General features: G+C 39.8%; 1 protein-coding gene across 1 annotated transcript in view; it reads left to right on the plus strand.

Moving 5' to 3' along the window:
- The first annotated feature begins 649 nt into the window (after window positions 1-649).
- pitpnm3 (PITPNM family member 3) overlaps window positions 650-23,007 on the plus strand; it is a 126,860-nt gene continuing 104,502 nt past the window's right edge. Inside the window, 1 exon segment of the mRNA XM_051957498.1 lies at window positions 650-1,252. Coding sequence (XP_051813458.1) covers window positions 1,228-1,252 — 25 coding nt within the window. The 5' untranslated portion in view covers window positions 650-1,227.

Raw genomic sequence — 23,007 nt, forward strand, 5'->3', positions numbered from 1 at the left:
GAAAGACGTATTTGGACTTATGCCGACGGGATATGGTAAATCCTTAATATACCAGTTGGCTCCGCTGGTTGGGAAGCTAATGGGACTTAGCCACAATCCACCAGCGCTCTAGGAACTCCGTCAGCCTATTTGTTGCGCTGATTGGTCGTATACCTACCCAATTGCTGCAGAGTGATTTGAAAGACAACCTTTTAGCCCGCCTCCCTCCCTGTCCAGCGTTCCTAGACCCTTGTGTCTTAAGAGCTGGGTCTAGCGCGGCTAGGCTAGAAATTCGCTGCATTTTGATTACATTTTTTTGGTGAATCTTCTCAAAGAAAATATTAGACGTTTTACTGATATGTCTAATCACTTTACTTTTAGGATATTTGGAAGATTTTTAGTCATTTTTTGAAAATATTTACAAGAATTTTCTTGCCAAATTATTATTTTTAAATAAAACTTTTAAGGGAAACTTTTAAGGAATTATTGGAATTTTCTTCCTGAAGGTTTTGCAAATTTTCAGAAATTTGGGGATTTTTTGATTAATTTTTGGATTTTTTTCACACAAGGAAACAATATTTCTTGGTGCCTGTAAATGAAGACCGCAGGATGATTGTAGGATGGCTTTCACAGTGCAGCCTTTCTTGCTCTTTTTCATGTACGAGTAAGACAGGGTAGCATGTGTGTGTGTGTTTTTAAAACTTGATTTCAGATACTTGTTCTGGAGTGTTTTGCAAAGTCAGAAGCAGGCGGAAGACGGACGCCCTTCAGCAGCCGCAACCGCGGACGTGAACGCACCGCTGGAGGCAGTCGAGCTGCAGACCGGAGCTCGTTTGAGAACAACTCCGGCTGATGTGAGCAGCGGAGAGAGGAGAGCTGGGTGAGCATCACATGTGAGCCAAGTCTGCACGGATACAACACAGAGCCAAAGTATGTCTGCGTCAGGGGCGGGCCGCCGCTCCGAGGGACCCGACTCAGGTGAATGAGAGCACATCTGCGGATCGTCCGGGTTTTGTTGTCCTCCTCTCCTCGCTGAGACGGCGGCTGGAGCTGCTCCGTGCCCGCTTCACCCTCGTTAAGTCTGGCAGGCGTCAAGGTGCAGAAGCAGCAGAAGCAGCAGTCAGGAGAGGACAGACAGAGGAAGAGCTGCTGCTTAATTAACTATCCGACCAAAACGCTGCCGCGCACCATAACGTGACGGCTTTGCTGAGTGGCCGCAGACACAGAGACGCACCGGGAGAGGACACTATGTCAAAGGACACGAGAGTGAAAGGTAAGAGAAGCACTAAACACGTATGATCTAACAGGTAGAAACTGCATCTGGTGTGGCTGCATGACTGGATGTTGGCGCGCTGCGTGGATGGAGGCGAACCGGAGGAATGCGCGACAGTCAGGACGCACCTCTGCGGGAGGTGGACCGTCCAGCCCAGTGTGTCCTCACATCTGTCTGTCCTGCGTGTCTCAGGTGGTAGAAACAAGTCCGTGTGACACCGTGGGGTCAAATATAGAACAGGAGAGTGAGCTCATGGTGTCAGGTGAGGCGTTGATGACCTACAGACACAGTCACTGAGGGCTGATGGTCAACTGAGTGTGATCCTGTCCAAACACTGGGTCTGTTTTTGGTCACAGCCACTAAAATTCACAATGTGACTCAACCAAGAAACAGAATCAGGAAATAAACAGCTGGCACAGGTGGCACAGGAGGCACAAGAGAAATGAAAAGGGAATAACAGAGGTTTGCTAATAATAGCAGCAGTTTTTTCCATAGAGGTCTTTTGATTGTTAAATTGGATTTCAGCAGAGGCCTCTGAAGTCTGACATTTCTGTAGAAGAAAAGCTGTGCCACTGCTCATTGAAGATCTTCTTTGGCTGGCTAGATGGGCCACCTGTTTGCTTTGTGGTCCTCCAGTTTAGCCGCTAAAGGTGCAAGACTCTTTATTCATTCTTTGCTTTGGACCTAATAAGATGGGTTTTTGATAATTTTCCTGCTTGAAAAGTTCAGATATCACAGAAAATCAAGTGGTTGTACAACTTTGACACATATAGCAGCTGAAAGGTGGCACTGTTGTGTATGCTGACACCTGCTGAGGAGCCTTTGAGCAACTCACCGGATCTCCTGCTGTTTCATGTTCAGTGTTCACTATATGACCTCTGTGCTTTGACCTTTTCCAATGGGACAGAGTGGATGGACATTTTTCCCTGCAGGGATCAGTGAAATATCAGATCGTTATTACTCTTAAGTGGTGACATAAAAAAATGTCACAGTAGAGAGAGTGGATTTTACTCAGTGTGGCTTGGGCTTCAGAATATTTCTCTCAGATTTAAAGTTGCAGACATGAAGGTGCAGCGACATGCAAAGGAGAAATCTCTAAAATAACACAAGTAAAGTATTTCTCAATACGTGGATTCCAATAAAGAGAGCAGGCTGAGAAAATAGTCATCTCAACCTGTTCAGCACTCAAAATTTCCTCTTCATTATCTGACATTCAGGAAGAACCTGTTGCATCCTTTGCTAGTTCAGCCGGTCATTGCAGCTGTTGTATATATGCTGCTTTCAGGCATTTAATTCACTTCAGTTCCATTTATTTGCGCCAATTCACAACCTAAGTCATGTCAGGGCGCGTCTCATAGTGAGGTTAGAACCTTATGTTTTATTATATCATGTTATAGAGAGAAACCCAATGATTCCGTTTGAGCTGCACTTAGCGAATATGGGAAGGAAAAAACTCCCTTTTTACACTGCAGTGGAAACATTCTTGGTTTCTATCTAATTTTATGCATTTTTTAAAACTTCTGCAAACAAAACATTCTTAAGGAGGCACTGTATTGATTTCTGTTGCTGGTCTTTGGGGAAAATCCTGCTTGAAATCAGATAAACTGCCCTAAATTATACCTCTGCTGAATCAATTTTGACCTTTTCTTTCTTTGAAAGCCACCCACTGTGAGCTTGACAGTGTTAAAAGGGCGCAATGCTAAATAAACTTTGAAGAAACATTGGATGCATCACTAGAATCTGACAAAGGAGTTATGAGGGTTCGAGCAAAGACTGGCAGCACAGCAGATTCAGTATGAAGCCGAAGCCAATAAAATGATGACAGACATATGAAAGGGAATCAACAAATAGATGCTTTTTATACTTGCACTGAGGCTATTTGGGTCACAGTTTGCAAAGAGTCTATTTGCATGCTTGTGATTTGTGTGCCAATTCCAAGTGTACATACATAAAACAGTCAGGTGCAGCCTGTTAGGCCACATGGAGTTTGTGTACTGTATAAATCCAGCAAGTAGTTCTATTTTTAGTAGACAATCTCAGAAGACAAATTAGTTTTTTGGATGCATGGAAAACCTTTTCTTCTTCTTCCTCCCAGCAGCTGCGGCTGGACGTCTCCTCCAGTTAATCTTAATTATATTGCTTTGAGGCTCACCGTAAAATTCTCTTGCTAATGGAAACTACACCGTGAGGCCTTATATTACTTCAGCTGAGCTTTATAACATCATGTGAGAGCCGTGATGCTCCAGCAGGCGGCCGGCAGATTGATGGCAACGCACAGTATATGGGATTATTGTTAGCACAGTCATGAATCAAGCATGCAGTGTATCTGTTTTCGTTAAATATCGCTTGACCTCAGTTCACAGTGGATCTTGTGAAGTAGAACAGTTCTTATAGAAACGTCGCGCTTCAAAGTCCCGCCAAACGTGACCAGTACGGCCCTTTTAATTCCACAACTTTCACAGATCTTATCTTTGTCACTTTCAATTATAGGAAGCGCTTCGGGGGATTCTTCTTCTTCCTTCTGAGTTAAACTGTCTCGCTTTAGTCACTTGAGAGCAAAATCTGCATTATTATCTAGGATGGAGACTGCCAGTGAAATGGAAGGCAAGGATAATATGGATATGTGCTATATTTAATCATCGGTGTTTAGGATCTAAGCTTTTGCACTTTTTTTTTCAGCTTTGCAGAAACATGGCCTCATGCCCAGATTCACTGACTGTCTATCAAAACAGAAGAGTCCCTCAGCTTTAATCACCCAAATACTGACAGATAATTTGAGCAGACTAATAAGGGTTTAGGAATTATGAGAGTCGTGCTGAATGAAGGCTTCAGTCTTCAAATGCAGCAGGTGTGACTCAGTATTTATAGAATATTAATGGATTTTTAATAGCCAGACTGTGAGGCTGGTCCACACTGAAATAACTCAACAGCTATTGGATGGATTCAGTTTAAACGAGGAGTCCTGATTTTCACTTCCAAATTGACTGAACCTCTATCCAGTTCCACCACTTGGGTAATATTTTTAATTTGCTCAGACAATTTTACACCTGCATCTTCTCAGTGTTTTCACTATCTACTGAAGAGATCCACATAAAGGTTGAGCATCTTTTATTGGGAGCCACAACTCAGCCAGCTGGTGTGGGAATGCAGACCATAAACTACAGTTATTCGCCTGTTTCTGTTTCCTTGAGGCCACTTCCACCCCACTGCGTGAGCTTGCAGCCCAGTGTTGGACAAGTATGGTGTTGCCACATGTCTCTTAAAGAATTTAGTTTTTCTAATCACCTTTGGTCATCTTCGTCATCCCCCCCTCCCATTGTCTAACCGATCCCTGCTGTTTGTCCTCTCACTGACAGTATTCCAGGCTCAGTGTGAGGTATAGCACCTGTGAGCATTTTGTATTCCTCATGCTTGATGAAACTGGATCAGTCTGAATTTTTTTTTTCAATTGCTGTCCAAATAAAATAGATGGGTAGCCTACCTGCTGTTTTGCTGAGATTCAGCGTCGAGCTAAAAATAGAGCTGAGGGATGCTGATGAACTGTACCTTCTCTCTCTCTCTCTCTCTCTCTCTCTCTCTCTCTCGCTCTGGAAGTTTTTGTCGTGTTTCTTCACAGCGAGTTCACTCCTGCCATATTATCTGCAAAATGGATTAAGTTTGACACTGTCAGTGATTCCCCAAACCCATTTCTTACTGCTCGGTTTAAGACATGATAAATACTTAATGCACTGCGTTATACTGCGAGCAGCTTGCTGTGCGTAGCATCGTCGTACTAGCAAACGCTCCCCAGACAGCCTGTTTAACAAACAGCACCACGGCGCTCTCTGGATTCTACAGAGGCGTTTGCTAATGCATTCAACCCGTGACCTCTGTTATTTTATTTGTTCATACAAAGCAGTGTTAATTTAAATTTAATAGCTCTTTGCCATGGTGAGGCACAGTGGGCTCGTGTCAGGGAGCAGCTATTCACAAATAACACAGCAGCTGGGCGGCTGCTCTTTGAGGTCAGAGACAAGGAGGTGGCAGGGGACCAGCTCACCTGGGCAGGAGTCTAGTCGTTGTTGTCTGTCACAGCCTGATGTCACAGTGGTGTTGGAAGCCAGAAACAGCTTTTTGGCTTTGGTGAGTCACTTCAGATTTCTGAAGGAGCTCTTAGACTCCTAACACTGGCTTTTAGAAAGCGTAATTCGCAGCTCTGTAATGCAGAACTATTAGCAAAAACACTTAAAATCACAGGGTGTCCTGCCGGTGCAGAGCAAATGTATTATGGAAGTTCAATTGAGGTTTCTGGTAATTCTCACTGCAAAATAAATGAAGCTGCTGTCAAAGTGGAACTAGTTTGATTGTCAATCACGATGATGAATTGTTGAGCAGCTTTATAAAGCTAGCCATAATAGACATGAGACGATTAACTGATAAATGAATGAAGAGAAAATTAATCAGCAGCAGTCCTCACAGTCAGTTTACTATATGTGCAGTTAGATCCTAACCGACGCTGGATGTTTGGGCCGATTCAGATTTTATGGCGTACGAAATTCTGATACAGATATATTAGAAACATCACAATGGACTACCATACTTTAGATTATTAAAAAAGGAAAATATTCTTTAGTTGTGCTTTTGCTACACTTAGTAGTCATGACACAATGCATTATTGTAGTCGAGATTTTTTACAATTAATCTTACAAAAGGTTGCTGCTTTCAGTTACCGACTTACTGGTGAACTTCATAGAAAAAGCCCGAAATTTTTCTCAGGAGATGGTAGAAACCAAAACCACAACTAGTGAAAGAGTCAGTACTGGATGACTAGTAATGCTGCTCCATTTATTCTGTATGTGCACATAAACAACTATTTGATAGCCTGTTTTCATTAACTTTAAAGACGATGTGTCAGTTTTGTGTTTGCAGCTTGTTTCTGGCCAATATCGATATTTATTTGACAGAACTCAAGCAAACCATAGCATGTTTTTTAGGCTCAACATACGGTGGATGAATTGCTGCGTTTAACAGTTTGTGTTCTTTGATTTCATTCAGGACTTATGCAATTGTTGCTTGGCATTTCAGCACTTTGCAGAAACTGCTTTGCTTCCCGATGCTTGGGGGGAGAAGAAAACTGTTTTATCCACTGAGGGAAAAACATCCCCATTTCCCCTACTGCACAATTACTGTACTGAAATTCAGATCTAGGTCACCCCATATAAACATACATACAGTATATTTAATGTATAATTATAGGAAAGGCCAATATAAAGTGTCATGGGAAGGTGTTGGGCCACTATGTGTGAATTAGCTTTGATGGACACCATTCTTCCTGAAGATAATTTGGTGTTTTTGTGATGGTTTTGGAGGTTGCTGTCTAACGTGTTGGTCCAAAATCTCCCATACGTATTCAACTGTTTCCCATCAGGATAAAAAAATGTCATTAGAGGATAAAGGTGATCACTAAGAACAACTTTATATTGATTTGCCTCATCAGAGGACAAGTGGACCCAAACCCTGCCAGCCAAAACAGCATTACAGAGCCGTCCAATCACCTGACTGTAGATAGAGATCAAGGATTCAGGCGTCCGTCTGTGTCGGTTCAGACAAAATTCCGGAAATATGTTGCTCGCTGTAATGTGTTTTAGTAAACGTGAGATTTATTGCGAGATGTGCTGAATTGTTCACTTCAAGCTGTATATATCGGAGCATTCAGTAAGACAAAACAAGCCTCATATGTCGTTAAATTTCAACACAAAGCCAACAGAATAGTAACTTATAACTTGGCATATATAATAACAATAAATAGACCTCTTTGCTCACAGGTTTATCTCTTGCCTAACTGTGTATGTACAGATTTCCTCACCTTTTTTCTTTTTACTGTACTTATCTGATTGACTCCTCACTTAGTGTTTATCAAGTTCCAAAACATACAGCCATAGAATGTGGACTTCAAACCTTTTTGGAAGTACTAATCTTCAAGCCAGGCATTCAGTACATGGTCACTGTTGTAGAACAGACTCTGCAATGATAATAACCACCTTATTGTAGTGCAACAGTCCATTAACAGTCAATGCAAGTGTTGATCTGCGTAGCTGCACTGTAGATAAATAACATCCAGGAAGGTGACCGGCTTAAAAGTTTTGAGGGGAGATCAATCTCCTCTGTGTCTGTCATTGACTGAATGGATTGATTCTAACTGTGTGCTGAAATGAGGCTTAATTAAATTACAGAACAGGCTATTAATAGCTATTTCCAGCTCATAGAGGGCTGGACAGAGTTTTCTTTACTGTTTATTATAGGATGTTCCCTGAGCTAGGATGTAAACAGACTCACTAAACACAGAATCCAAAATCTTTCCCCTGTTTTTTTGGTGGTTATCTGAACAGAATCACATATCATCAGCTCCCTGTGATTTTCATTTTTACACTAGATGTTGCATGTTGAAATGAAGGGCAGAGGCACTCATCACTTCCTCCTCTTTATCCATGCACGGAAGAAAAACATTATTGGATTTCCGCTTGACACTGTACATATCACAGTCTGATGCTGTGGCTTTGCCAATATTCACTTAGAATTGGTTTGCACTCTCAGAGCACCCTCCTGCCCTTCCTCTCTGCTCTGCCTTCACACCCGGTTGCTCTTACGGGTGCTGATAGTTGCTTCGAGTTTCCTCGTATATTAAATGCTGCTAATTATAAAATGAGGAGACTGGCACTAGTGAAGCTTGTAGACCATCTGGGTTGGAGAGGAGTGAGGGCAATGAGAGATCAGGCGAGAAGAAATAACTTTAGGATGGTAGCAACTGATGAAAAGCAGATTAGGTCTCTGATGAAGAGGGATTCCTTGTATGGGGCCGTCTTCAATCCTGAGGGCTTGCTCATTATTTTCAAAACCCACAGTTTTATGTGTACCTTCTTCAAGGTCATACTGAAGCAATTCCACTTTCAAAATGGTAATAGTTTCATCTTGCCAAATGCGTAAATACATAATACATATTACATGACATGTATAACCTCACGGCAATAAATCTGAGCTGTGAACAATTTGTGTGTTCATAAATTAGTCTGTGGGGGAGGAATTAGGCTAAACTATTGGCTGGTCGTATTTCACTCTGAGGCTTTTGATCGTGTCGTCTGGTTTATTTAGGGTTGTGAGAAATGCTTTGACGAAGAGGAGAAATGAGACGGGACAAGGCAAAATAGACCAGCCACAAGAATTTATACTAAATAATCAGGCTGTAAATATTACAGAATAAATTAGCATATGCTCACAATAATGTAACCATAATAATTCAGAAAAGCCCAAAAATAAATGAGAAAACAGTATACACATTTAAATACAAGTATACATACATCTATGCACCGCATCAACCTCTGGGGCTGACGTCGAAGTTTTAAAACTGCAATTCCTCAAATGGCCACTTGAGGGTGGCTTCTCCAGGGATTCAATCCCCATAGACCTTCATATTAAAATGTCCAACTTTACAGGAGAAGTAAAAAAGTTTTCAGCCTGGTGCAAAAAGAGTTTTGGTGTCTCCAGCTAATTTTTTTATTCATAATAACTGTGCATGGGGTGAATTTTAATACAACTTACCTATTTAAAACGTATAAATGATTTAAATAGTGCATAATTGTAATTGTAGGAGTGGCTGCATGGAGTAACACATGGATTCTGTCAAGGGACCATCCATGACACAGAGATTTTTGCATGGCTTTTTCAGGTCCATTCACCTCTTTGCTTATTTGTGTAAGCTATAATGTATTCACATACACGTGCATAACGCATCCAAACAAACAAACACAACCAAAACAAACAAAACTGAAGGCAAGCAGAAAGTCTTTCTGAAAAGGCTGACCTTTAGAAATGAATTTTCAGCTGCCATGTAAAACAAACAGCAGATTCAGCATATCAGATCAAATGGCAAAAGCTGGGCCACAGCTTAGATGCTGCAGCTGCAAAAGCGAGGGAGAGGAGCATTTAAAATAGGAAACAGTTGAAAGACACTGATCAGATGATGGAAGAGGCTGATGCTAAAATAAGCTGCTGCTGTAGGTCCAGTGGTCAGGTCATGCAAGGGCAATGAATATTCTTGGTTTACATCCTGGCTGCAGCCTTTTGGACCAGTTGGAGAGGGCAAAATGGCAAAAGATTAAGCCATGTACGAGAAAGTCTTATCTTTTTGGCTGATAGAATAGAACAGAATATGTGATATTTTTCAACTACACACGTGGACAAAATTGTTGGTACCCCTCAGTTAAAGAAGGAAAAACCCACAATTCTCACTGAAATCACTTGAAACTCACAAAAGTAACAATAAATAAAAATTTATTGAAAATTAAATAATCAAAAACAGCCATTACTTTTGAATTGTTGATTAACATAATTATTTAAAAAAACAAACTAATGAAACAGGCCTGGACAAAAATGATGGTACCTCTATAAAAGATTGAAAACTATTTGACCAGAGTGACATGATTAACTCAGGTGTGTCATTTAATTGACATCACAGGTGTTTCCAAACTCATAATCAGTCAGTCTGCCTATTTAAAGGGAGACAAGTAGTCACCCTGCTGTTTGGTGAAAAGGTGTGTACCACACTGAACATGGACAACAGAAAGCGAAGGAGAGAATTGTCCCAGGACATCCGAAAAAAAATTATAGACAAACATCTTAAAGGTAAAGGCTATAAGACCATCTCTAAACAGCTTGAAGTTCCTGTGACAACAGTGGCTCATATTATTCAGAAGTTCAAGACCCACGGGACAGTAGCCAACCTCCCTGGACGTGGCCGCAAGAGGAAAATTGATGACAAATTGAAGAGACGGATCGTTGGAATTGTATCCAAAGAGCCCAGAGCAACCTCCAAAGAAATTAAAGGTGAACTCCAAGGCCAAGGTACATCAGTGTCAGATCGCACCATTCGTCGTTGTTTGAGCCAAAGTGGACTTCATGGGAGACGACCAAGGAGGACACCACTGCTGAAAAAAACTCATAAAAAAGCCAGACTGGAATTTGCAAAAATGCATGTTGACAAGCCACAAAGCTTCTGGGAGAATGTCCTTTGGACAGATGAGACCAAACTGGAGCTTTTTGGTAAGGCACATCAACTCTATGTTCATAGACTCAAAAACCAAGCATACGAAGAAAAGAACACTGTCCCTACGGTGAAACATGGAGGAGGCTCAGTAATGTTTTGGGGCTGCTTTGCTGCATCTGGCACAGGGTGTCTTGAAAGTGTGCAAGGTACGATGAAATCTGAAGACTATCAAGGCATTCTGGAGAGAAATGTGCTGCCTAGTGTCAGAAAGCTTGGTCTCAGTCGCAGGTCATGGGTCTTCCAACAGGACAACGATCCAAAACACACAGCCAAAAACACCCAAGAATGGCTGAGAGAAAAGCGTTGGACTATTCTAAAGTGGCCTTCTATGAGCCCAGATCTGAATCCCATTGAACATATGTGGAAGGAGCTGAAACATGCCATTTGGAGAAGACACCCATCAAACCTGAGACAACTGGAGCTGTTTGCTCATGAGGAGTGGGCCAAAATACCTGTTGACAGCTGCAGAACGCTCATTGACAAATACAGAAATCGTTTAATTGCAGTGATTGCCTCAAAAGGTTGTGCAACAAAATATTAAGTTATGGGTACCATCATTTTTGTCCAGCCCTATTTCATTAGTTTGTTTTTTTAAATAATTATGTTAATCAACAATTCAAAAGTGATGGCTGATTTTGATTATTTAATTTTCAATAAATTTTTATTTATTGTTACTTTTGTGAGTTTCAAGTGATTTCAGTGAGAATTGTGGGTTTTTCCTTCTTTAACTGAGGGGTACCAACAATTTTGTCCACGTGTGTATATAAAACAGACCTGGATGAGCTTAGTAACATGAGGTTCCAAGTTCAAATATTTGTCAAAAAGAATAGAGATTCTTAGAAGAGGTCTTGACGTTACAAGCAAGAGGGCCAGAATAGTGACTGACCTTCTTAGTAAAATAACTGGGGCTGCACACAAGGCCATTAGAATTGAGATGGAGGACATTTTGAGATACTAACACAAACCAAGACAGTTGAGGCAGCTGTTAAGGTTATTGAGTTTTGATTTAGCCGAGAAGTAAAGCAATGTGTCATCAGTATAGTGAAGTACTAGCAGTGGAGGAGTTCAGCAAATAACTCAGAGTTAAAATATACCATAAGAACCACAGTAGTGTCTCATGATATGCCAAATGCAGATTTAATTACTATGCACACGCAACATGGTGCATCAATACCACCAAGTCTCGTAAACTACGTAAATGAAAACCTGTGAATGTGACAGCAGGGATCCAAATATGGTGTCCAAGTTCTACTCTTTGTTGATCTGTTCTTCAGTGGATCCTTTTCCTCATAGGTTTTCTGCTTTTAAAATGACTTCATACTCGTAACATTTGTAGTTCATGCTCTCCTAATTCCAGCAGAGGTCTGGTTTGGGTGAATATGAACAAAAAGAAGGTCATTTTAGGCATAAAACAGCTGTTGCCATTTTTGCCGTTGATATCCACAAAAAGGGGTTATACTCAAGTCCTCTGCACAGGATTGTGAAAAGTGAAAATTTGGTCAAATTGGAGCCAGACTTGTCTTCTAACCATGAGACTCATTCCCTGCTGCATTTAGCACTTCATGAAGCACCATTTCTTTCTTCTTTTTCTGGCTGCTGGTGCTATTAATCAAAGTGTGGCTGCAGTCTTGACTAATGCATGTATAGAACTACTTCTCTGTGAGTTGTTGAGCTCTTTATAAACCACCAGAGCAGATGGATCAGGCTTTCAGTGTAGCTACAAACACTGAATTTTACATTTAGGAATAATACAGAATAATGCAGGAGAAGAACTTGTGCACTTGACTTTTTTACAGCTCTTGCTTGACTTGTAAGAAGTGTGAACCCTGTAAACAGCCACACTTAAAGGCGTGAACACAACCCCACTTGAAATGTGAAAGCCTGGAAAGCACAGCCACCTGGAAACAACAATGCATGATAAGCGAATTAAATGTTTCAGTGTGAAGTAATTCTTTGTCTGTCCTGATTTAAAGCAGATTCTATTTTTTTTTTGTTTTAAGAAGGGTTCGAGTTTCACTCCTGAGGATTTATGATCCACTTTGTGTCAAGAATGACCAGATTTTTCACTGTTTTTAAGCCACATTACAGTTCTACAATTGTATTTTGCATTTTAAAGCCACTTTAGGACACAAGTGCAGTTTTCTGGAAAAGACAATGCTCACGCACACATCCTGTGAGAATTGTGGGAATGATATCCTTCTGTGAAAGCCACCTGCAAGGCAATTCAAGTGCAATTAAAGCCAGGTGCATGATGAACCCCCAGATGATGTAAGTGAACCGCCGCCCCCTCTAGAAGCTTCAGGAATTAATGAAGCACAGATTAAATGCGCTGTGTGATGGTTACATTTACTCTTAGCCCAGTGAGGCTTGAGGCAGCCCAATTTCTACAATAATTTATCTTGAAAAATCGTTGCCTTTTAAATAACCTTTTTAAAAATCCACTGAACAGGCTTTTATCTACTTTACCGTTTTTAACCTCTATTGCTTGTGTCTATTTAGTTTGTTATCATTGTGTTTTCATTTGATATTTCATACCATTTTAGCAAACAGTCAGTTTAATGAAGCAGAATGGTGAGGTTGCATAAGATCCATTTCTCCCTCATTCTCTGTACAGCTGGAGGCAGCTGTGCACTCGGAGGCTAGGTGTTGTCTCCTTGGTGTAATTTTCGGCAGAGTTGTCGAGCCGTGCATGCAGCATATGTGATGGGGAGACAGAAAGATGAATGAGTTCAATTATAAATCTTTCAGGAGCAGCACCTGAACTATTCCTTACTTCTCTCCCAGAGTTGCCATCCTGAATCTAAAATCTCACCGCATCTTCACCAGCTGCTCTCCAAGTGAAAAGGTTCGTCCTATTTTACAGCCCTGCAGCTTATCGTGTTGGAGTATGCTGAATTTTCTTTCAACACATGCGAAAAACCAACAAAAATGCCAGACGAATTAATACATTATAGAGCTTGTTTAAAGTAAAAAAAAAAAAAAAGCCTGAGTCAAAGAGAGATGTTCTCCAACCGTGAGTATCAAACGACATATGAGTCATGCAGGTGAAAAGATGTTCTCGGTCAGGCATTATACCGTTAACTTGATTTTGCTTTTTTATCTATCAATACAGACTGGACTCATCATCAGCAATTTATCTCTACACGTACACTGAATCAATTTTATATACTTCCATTCAAGCCCTGTTTATCAATTTAATTCATTTTTTTCTGTGTGTGTGTGTGTCTTATTGGAAAAATGTCAAAACACTTTTACGTTTAGCACCTTCGCAAGTACAAGTAAAGTGTACTGTATAGTAGAAGACTGTCTGCAGGAACACTTGGCCAAAACGTAGTACAAGTCTGGGTTTCCAATATTTTCAGAGCACAAATTTCAGTTTGAAGGATAGGCTTTCCTCCCTCACTATGACACCTAAAGCAGCTGAACATCATTCACGCTGCCAGATAAACAGCCTTAAAGCAAAACCAGGTAGCCTCTGTTGGCGGAGAGTCAATTGGAATGTGAAAGATGCAGCCCAGTAGGTCTCCTTGTGCAACAAGCTTAGGTGAACTCCTTCTTTTTAAGCTGCTTACAGCGTAATGCTAGACCAGGGAAGTTTCTTTAACTTGATAAATTCTCCCAAACATGTTTATTTTGCCTGGAGAGGAGGGAGTTTGCTGCTTTGACTTAACTGATTTCACTGTCTCATGAAATATTTAACACTTAAGCCTTTCCCCTTTGTTAAAGTGTGAGAAAATCTTTTTTTTGTCCCATACAGGAGCTCTGCAACAACCAGTAATGCAACAACTGTATGTTATCAGCTTACAATATATCAATTTATATAGTGAATAATGACTAGCATGTAAATAACAGAAAAAGTAATTAGTTTTGTCAGTCATTATCTTATACACTGTAAAAAATATTTTAGAAAAGAAAATCTAGCAGCAAAGTTTGCAGAAAAAATAAATTGAAAACAGCAGAATACAGTAACATTCAAAAAATGGTTAAAACTGTAAAATAGTTATTTTTAGTGGATTTGCATACAATAAAATTGTGTAAATGTTAGTGTAAAAGAACAAATGACCATTTACAACAATACAGATTCTTTGATGTGAACAACATGTACAGTTTTAGCCTGTTATTTTTTGTTTTGTTTTACAGTCAACATGTAAATTAGCATGTAAACCAGGGGAAGTCTTGTAAAAAAGCAGTGAAAATATTATTTGCTATTTTTCAATCCTTAATATTTTCTTTTTAAATAATGGCAAATATTTGTAAAATATTTTTTTGCTGATTTGAATACAGGAAAAAATAATAATAGAAATTTTACAATAAAATGTTGTAAAAGAACAATGTAGGATTTGTAAAAAATACACATTATTTGATGCAGATGTTATTTACAGTTTTGGTCCTGTTTTTAGTTCTGAACTGAAGAAGCTTCTTGGATGAAATATGAAACGTCTTTGAAAAGCCTACAAGAGAAGTCCAGTCGATTTTTACTGGAGCTCGTATGATTACCATGACCCGGATGACTAAGAATCTTCTTGTTTTTAGGTATAACTAAAGAGGGAAACTCTGTTTGGTAGCAAAATCATTTATAAAATTACAGGTAAAAACTGTTTTAAAAACCCTCATGTTTTACATGCATGTTTTGTATTTAAAACATGTCGACGAGAGTATTCCAATTTAATAATGTTGACTGACCATCACCATCCAACAGACACACCTAAAGTGACACTAGTATTTATTTGAAGTTGTGTTTTTGACCGTCTGATGGATTTAAAGCCAATCTTCACTCTTCTTTTCGCTCTATATTTGACTTCTGAATATGGGTTTGTGCAGCTGCTAAATGCTGTCTTGCTGGTTTCTAACTGCTTCTGTCTGCTGTTTTATACTGAGCAAATTGCCAACAAGCAGATTTATTTGTGTTTTTTTGACAACAGCTGCTGTCTGTGGCTAGAAAATATTGATCAGCGGAGGTTTAAAGTTGTAGGAGCTGTCCAGTGTACGGCAATAAAGATCTCTGCCTGAAATATGCTCGTTTGGCTGAGCTAATGATCAGTGATTCACACATGCAGCACTACCACAACATGCATGTAGCAAATAGAGAATCAGACCTGTTTGCAGGTGACGGACAGACCGGTGTAAACGCTGATTGCCATGGAGCTTCTCTGGTGATGGATGCTGTCAGTCCAGCGTTTCAAGCAGCTACAGGCTTCTGTGTAAACGCCGCTGCAAGTGGATAATGGAGAGAAAGAGATGAAAGAAGGATGAGATCAATCATGAACATCCTTGTGTTGCTGTGTTCCTCCTCTGAAGTGAAGCTTTATAGATATGTAGAAACAGGCTTCCTTTGAACATGGTCCAGTGAAGTGCTGAGTTTCTCCCTCTCTTTTCCTCTCTCCTCGTTAGTTTCAATTAGTTGCATATTCAGTTTCAAAAAGACGAGTTGTTTTGGTTTTGCATCCCTTTGGTTTTTGCTGGCAAAAGCGTTTTGATCAAAGTAACTGATGACTTACCAATCGCTTATTTTGTTTGAGCTCAGAAACTGAAATATGCAATTAATGAGAAGGACTGAAACATTGTGACGTCTGTTTTGTATACTACTTTACAAAAATTTGCTCAAACTTTGTTAATCCTCTATTAACCTTTTAATACAGCACAAAACAGTTCCACAACATATAGCTGGGAATCGAGGTTCTTTGTTTAGATCCGCTGAGAGAAAATATTTTTTCAAATGAAGGACAGTTATATTTTGCACTGGAGTTGACAGGAGTTGACTGGGGTAAATTAGAGTAGTAACACAGAGTTGTGAACAAGTTTATATACACTTGTAAAGACCATGCTTATCATGGCAGTCTTTAGTGTCCAGTGACTCCTATGACTCTTAATTTGCTTTGATGAAATCATTTAAACCCTCCAATCTTTGCACTACTTGGACCTTTCATAGATTTATTTCAGGTCTTGTGGAAATATGGCAAAATCTGCTGGGTCAAAAATGTGATAATATTTGGTTAAGCGTAACCTTTTTCACCTTAACTAGGCACTTTTGGTACTCATCCACAAGCGTCTGGTTATATCTTTGAACTCCTCTTGACAGAATTGGTGCAGTTCAAATAAAATTGTTGCCTTTCTGACACAGACTTGTTTCTTCGTCACAACCCACAGGTTCTTGATGGGCTTTATTATGTCAGGACTTTGGTCAGTCTAAAACCTCAATTCTAGCATGATTTAGCAAGTTCTACTATTTTTGATGGGGTCATTATCTCGTTGGAACGCCCATCTGCATCTAAGACACGGCATTCTAGCTGATGATTTTTTTTAAATTTTAAATTTTATTTATTTATTTCATTCATTAAAAACAGTACAACACAGCATATGTTAAATGAATGAAAAGGAGCAGAGAGAAGCTATAGCTTATAATTTCTGCCCCTTATCAATAATAATTTGAACACATTTCAGTACTGTTTGGCTGTCACACACAGCCCTTTTAACCGACATTCAACATGATCTAAAGAAAAAAAGAAAAACAATTTCTGGTTATTCACAAGCATCATATCTCTTGTAACAATTTCCGGTTATTCACAAGTATCATATCTCTTCAATAGCAACTCTTTCACACTTTTCTTAAAAATACAAATCGACTGAGACATTTTAATTTCAGAATTCAGATTGTTCCACAGATTGACGCCTTGGATTGAGATGCATCTTTCTTTTGTTTTTGTGCCTGTTTCAGGTCTCAAAAAGACTTCAGTTCCTCTTAGTTTGTACCGACTTTCTCTCTTTTTAAATCTGTTTTGCAAATTCTCTGGCAATGTTTTTTTGTGAGCTTTATACATTGTTTTGAGAAGATTAAATTCAACCAATTCATTACATTTTAAAGATTTCAATTTTACAAATATTGGATTTGTATGGTCTCTGTATCCGCTTCCGTTAACGACTCGAATGGCACATTTCTGTAACAGGAAGAGCAGTTCAATATAAGTCTTACAGGCATTTCCCCACACTTCAATACAATATGTAAGATATGGAACAATAAGTGAATTAAATAACAGAAACAAAGCGCGACTATTTAGTGATTCTTTGACCTTATGTAACACTGCTGTGGTTTGTGAAACCTTTGTTTTAACCAGCGCTATATGGGCTTTTCATGTTAAATGTTCATCAATCATAACAGGTTTTCCTGAAGAACGTACAGGTAATCATCCTTTATTATTCCATTTACTTTGAAACATCAGTTCCACTGGCAGCAAAACAGCCTCAGAGCATAATACTGCTACTACCATGCTTGATAGTAGGTTTGGTGTTCTTCAATTTAAAGGCCTCACCTTCTCTCATCTAAATGTATTTCTGATCATTGTGACCAAAGAGCTTAATTTTTGTTTCACTTGACAACAGAACTTTGCTCCAGAAGACCTTTTCCCCATTGGGTAATGGAAATAATCGCTGTACTTGTATCTGAGTCGTACAAGTCATTGGCAATTCAAGATTTCCATGATATCCATAGTCTTGACCAGGGTGTGTAAACATGTGTTTAAGACTATAATATGTTGATCTGATAATACTCTAAGTGTAATTATTTAAAATACTTAACAGCACAGTGTAATTTCAGTTTATTTTTAAAACAACAACACTTTTAGCTTTCATTTTCGAGTGGCGTTGTTAATAATTAAGCACCACTGGGACTGCAGTCCAATTAGAGCATTACTGATTTCCAATATTGTGTTTAGTAAAAAAAAAAAACCATAAGCCTTGTTAACATATAGAGTGAAATGTGAGATTGGCCTCAGTTTCCTGTAATGCTCAGCAACCTGACTCAACATGCCAGTTTGCAGCTCAGAGGAGGGCCGTCCTCTCATGAAAAAGGACTTGCCAATAGCTGCTAATCTTCCCGACTCCTAGCTACCAGCAGGATACTCAGATTTGCACGGCTGCAGTTTGCTTGATTATAATCTGTAGCTCTTTCAAGCATTTGCTCAGTATCTGCTGGGATGTAGTGTACAGTAAATGCCCTGCAGGGAGCTACAGCAATCATTTCCATTACCCAGTGGGGAAGGCAATGCACGGTGATAGGCGCGCCGGTGTGAAGCTTCAGTCACCCAAGCAATTGGTTAGATTTCCTAAACCTTATAAGACATTCAAAGAGCATGCACAGCTCCGGGAGTAAACTGAATGCCACTGACGATACAGTAGATTGGCATCTGTGCCAGCAGTAAATGCATTAAATAAAAAAACAACACCGTCAGAACACTTGAAGGGTCTCGGAAGGTGACTGACAGTGCATCCACTGCACTCAAAAAATCAAATCCCACGATGGAGACAGCTGTTTGGTAGTTGTTAAGGGCAACATCCAGCTCGGTATTGCTGCAACGTATGCGTTTTTCTTTTTCAAAGTAGATCCTTTCTTTATCTGGGGTGCTGTGCTCCCCAACAGTCGGTCCTCACACTCAGCTTGTGCTTTCGGTGCCCACAGGAGCTCTGATAACTGTTGCACACATGGGCGCCTCCGCCCGTCCATACTGCTCCTCAGGATGACTCTCTCAAATGTTCAGACAGTCAAGTAAAAAGCACAGAGGAGAATGATGGGTCAGTTATTACACACAGGCAGCCGTCTTCAACCACACAGGGCAATAAGTTTGTATTTTACCCAAGTGACCCCTTCAGGGCAGAAAAACTGTTCTTCGAAAGGCCAGTTGAGGCTGACTGTGAAAGTAGGTCAGTGGCATCAACTGTTAAACATGGACGAGGAAGCATGATGGTTTGGGGCTGTTTTGCTGGATCCGGGGTCGGTGACTTCAAGTGAGAGGTACACTGAACCAAAACATCTACCACAGCATTCTGCAGCACCATGCAGTACCCTCTGGTATGTTCCTAGTTGGTCAGGGTTCATCCTACTGCACGATAATGAGCCAAAACATAAGACCAAGCTATGCCAGAACTACCTGAGGAAAAAAAACACAAGATGGTAAGCTTGAAAACTTGGAAAATTCATGCAAGTTCAGAGTATTTACCATTTTAAAATACACAAAAAAACATTTTAAAAAAATCTGCTTTAATCTAGTTAAAAATGAAGGCTTTGAAGTGCTTCTTATTTAATGCTGAGATATGTAGAGGGAGTTTTTTGCATGAAAAACGCCTGTTTTATTGTGACTATTTTCAGTAATGAGGAAAAATGCAATCATCCAATGTGCAAATGTCAGTTATACAAAAACACTGAATTTTCTTTTTGTTTTAAAGGGGAAAAAAATATGATACATTATAGATCTTTCATTTTGAGTGTGACAAACATTATCTGAGATCCTAAAATTGTTTCAAACGACAGAAACAGAATCCTGTTTACTAATATCTGACACATTTCATTAATTTAACTCAACTTCAGTTTAGCTTTAAATCAACTAATGCAGAAACTTGACTTAAAATTACACCCCATATTAAGTTGATGAAATTACCAACATCATGATGTCAACCCAACTCATCAGAATAACAATTGCAACTCAGTGAGCAAATTAGATATTTTTTTCTATCTTGCAGCCATGTATTTAATTAAGCACAGGGGATACTGTTTAGAGTGCAGTTCATGGTTTTACTCTTGCACTTTAACGTGAGCGCTGAATGCTTGTCTGCTCTCGTTACTCTCTAACTCACTCTGTTCACTACCAAAACTAGCATGTTCAGCTTTATTTCCAAGGCCAGCTACATTTCATAATGCACATTCACTACTTATGAACACCACATTAGCATATCTACTGTGTGGGAACCATCCTGGATGCTTTATCATAGCCTAAATTAGCAGCCCTGTACTGATCAATGACTCATAAATCTATAATCAGTGGGCAATTTGAGGAGTAATGAGGGGGGATACAATCCAACTTGTTAGCAAAGTTGTCAAAGTGCATCCTCTGTCTTCACCAGCCATCCTTCGTGTACAGGGCGGTTTGCTGGTGATGTGGGGGCAAGGGGGGCTTCCATTTGGTCATCCTCACTTTTAAATATAACAGGTCAGCTCCTGTTTATGACCTGTTCTGTCTAGGAATGTATATTTAGCATCTAAACAGGTTTAGAATTAAATGACAGTTATATTCTTTCTGAATGTCGCAATCCTGTATCTTGTTACTACGTGTACTACTTTGACCTTAAACTGGACGTCTTCTTGGGACATCCAGTTTTTTTCATGACATATCCTACATGTTCATCATGCAGACATCAAGTTTTTAGGCCCCATTAAGAGCTCTCATTTTTAAACAATTCACCTTGAAGCATTAAAAAGTCATGCAACTCATGAAGCAAACATCAGCTTAATTAGGTGGGTACAGCTGATGCAGTCTGTCAGCTGAACTTGTCATTTCAGCCAACGCCGGCTGCAGATGAAAAGCTTGCTGTCTGACGCCAAGGACCCGGTGCTTTTAAAATTCCTTTTGCAAAAAATTAATTACAGAACTTGGCAAGTCTAACAGAGTAACTAAAGACAGGAGTGAGTGGAGAGGCAGGGCTTAGAAACTGCTTTGTTAGAGCTCAAAATGACAACCAACAATGGAACCAAATATTACATTATTCAGTGCAGGAAGGTTGCAGAGATTCTCCTTCGTCTCATCTTGCATTTCATGCCGTGTATATTAACGAAGACACAAAGCATGAAACATAAATGAGAAGTTGGGTGAGGACCACAAGCAGGCAGGCCAGCTGTCTGCGGTTTGATTGCCCGCTAAGCACTGCTGACTCACTGACAACAGATTAATGTGCATCTCTTACCTGCTTCGGTTACCTTTGTTGTGGTCAAGTGTTTTCAGATAGTATTTTTAGCTTCCGTTTTCATTTTGTTTACAAATGTTTTCATTTTCAAAGTGTTTTCCTGAAAATAGTAATCATCTTGATGTTTGGTGCCATAATTGCTTATTTGTTTGTGAACTCAGAAATGTATAATTTGGCCAAATTGTCTTCTTTCTGTGCTTGCTGAGCTTCCACCCGACACACAAATTAGCACTCGGGGATGGTATAGAAGGGACGGCTGAGTCAGGTGCAGGAAATATGCTGCTCTTTCCTGGCAGTGCTGCTGCTGCTGCTGGTCTGAATGTTGATGCACAATAAATGCTCACTCAAGGACTGAACTAATCCTCACTTGAGCCTCCTCATTCTCCAGTGCAGATCTGGATGACAGAGGAGCTGCAGTGGTTCAGAGATTCTGGAGTCCCTGGAGGACAATTTGCTGATAGAGTTGTAGTTGAGTTGAAGATTGAAGAGGCAGTCGCAGGTTATTTCTAACCTATTAGACCAGAAGACTAGTATGTCCAGGATGTCATGATTAACCTCGTCAGAAAGGTACAACTCAAGTCCTAGGGCCTAAGGTAGCTTTGCGATTATACAGCTCCATAGGCAACAGGCTAGTTGTGATTGTCATATAGTCAACAAGAGGCCAGCTTATGTGTCAGCTATAGCGGCTAGCGTGGCTTAATATTGCAATGTTCTAGATTCTGGAGTCTCTGCAAATTCAAATCTGCACAGAGAAAGCAATATGTGGAAAAGCAGCCGCAAAGTTTCTCCACAAAGCTACTTATTAAGCAGAAAGTGAAATATCTCCCCTGAAATGACATTTTAAAAGCTTAGCAGCCCTAATAGTGGAGGATGTGACAGTTTTCTGTCCGTTTCCTGACAAGATGTGAACTTATACTGCAGCGTTTTACAGCATGTGGTTGGTAATTGCTCAGCAAGCCAGTAGAGACTAAATAATTATATGCAATGTACTCTATGCAATATGACGATCAAATAGACTTTCAAAAAAAGATTTCTTCTTTGTCCAGCCGATTTCTCCTACACATAATTGAGCTCAATTTTACATCAGTGTGAAATTTTCACCACTTCCTTGGACTTCTCATATTCATATCTTGTAAAATAACCTTCCTCTCCCAATCTGTGATCTTAAAAATGCTATTTTTTCTCTCTTAGTGCACTCATGTTGTTTTGTACAAAATAATCTGCTTTTGAGATAATTGTAAGATTCAAACAAAGACAGGAGAGATTAGATTAGAAATGAGCCTGCACATGTTAGAAATTTGTCTCTGTGATCAAATGCAAATCTCTATTCTCAGAGTTGTTTGGCTTCTAAGATCTGCTTGTAAACCTAAGTTTCAGTTTAATTTGACACAAATCTCACTGGTGAATGAAAGAATCTCTGTTGACATTTGTGTATGTACTTTGCATGTCTTAACAACCGCACATCTGATCCGCGTCACATTTGGCAGGTGTATTGCTGGGAACCAGAGGGAGTTTGGAGTTGTTTGGATGAACGGTGGTCATTTTTTCAGTCTGGACTCTGGCTACTCAGCTAATGCTAACATGCCTGTGAGCATAGTTTCTATGTAGTTGCGCTGCTGCATCACATTTAAGTAAATGTAGCGGTAACACTGCTTTTTATTTTCCTTCTCAGTGCACATCTGTGTAGAGAGAAGTGTAGGTGATATTTCTTTTAAATGTACAATGAAGATTTCATGAAGAAGATTTGCTGCTTGACTTGTGTCTCTATGTAGAGTTTGCATGTTTCCCTCCCTTGCAGGTAAATTGGTGGTTCTAAATTACCCATAATTCTGAGCATATGTGTTCTATAATGAACTGGCATCTTGTTAACTGGAATTCTTTCTCATAACTATAAGGAGCAAAGGAGGATTTCCTGCTTTTCATGTGTTTCTCCTTTTGTTTTTTCCCA

The sequence above is a fragment of the Acanthochromis polyacanthus genome, chromosome 13, assembly GCF_021347895.1.
Source record: "Acanthochromis polyacanthus isolate Apoly-LR-REF ecotype Palm Island chromosome 13, KAUST_Apoly_ChrSc, whole genome shotgun sequence".
Taxonomy (NCBI): Eukaryota; Metazoa; Chordata; class Actinopteri; family Pomacentridae; genus Acanthochromis; species Acanthochromis polyacanthus.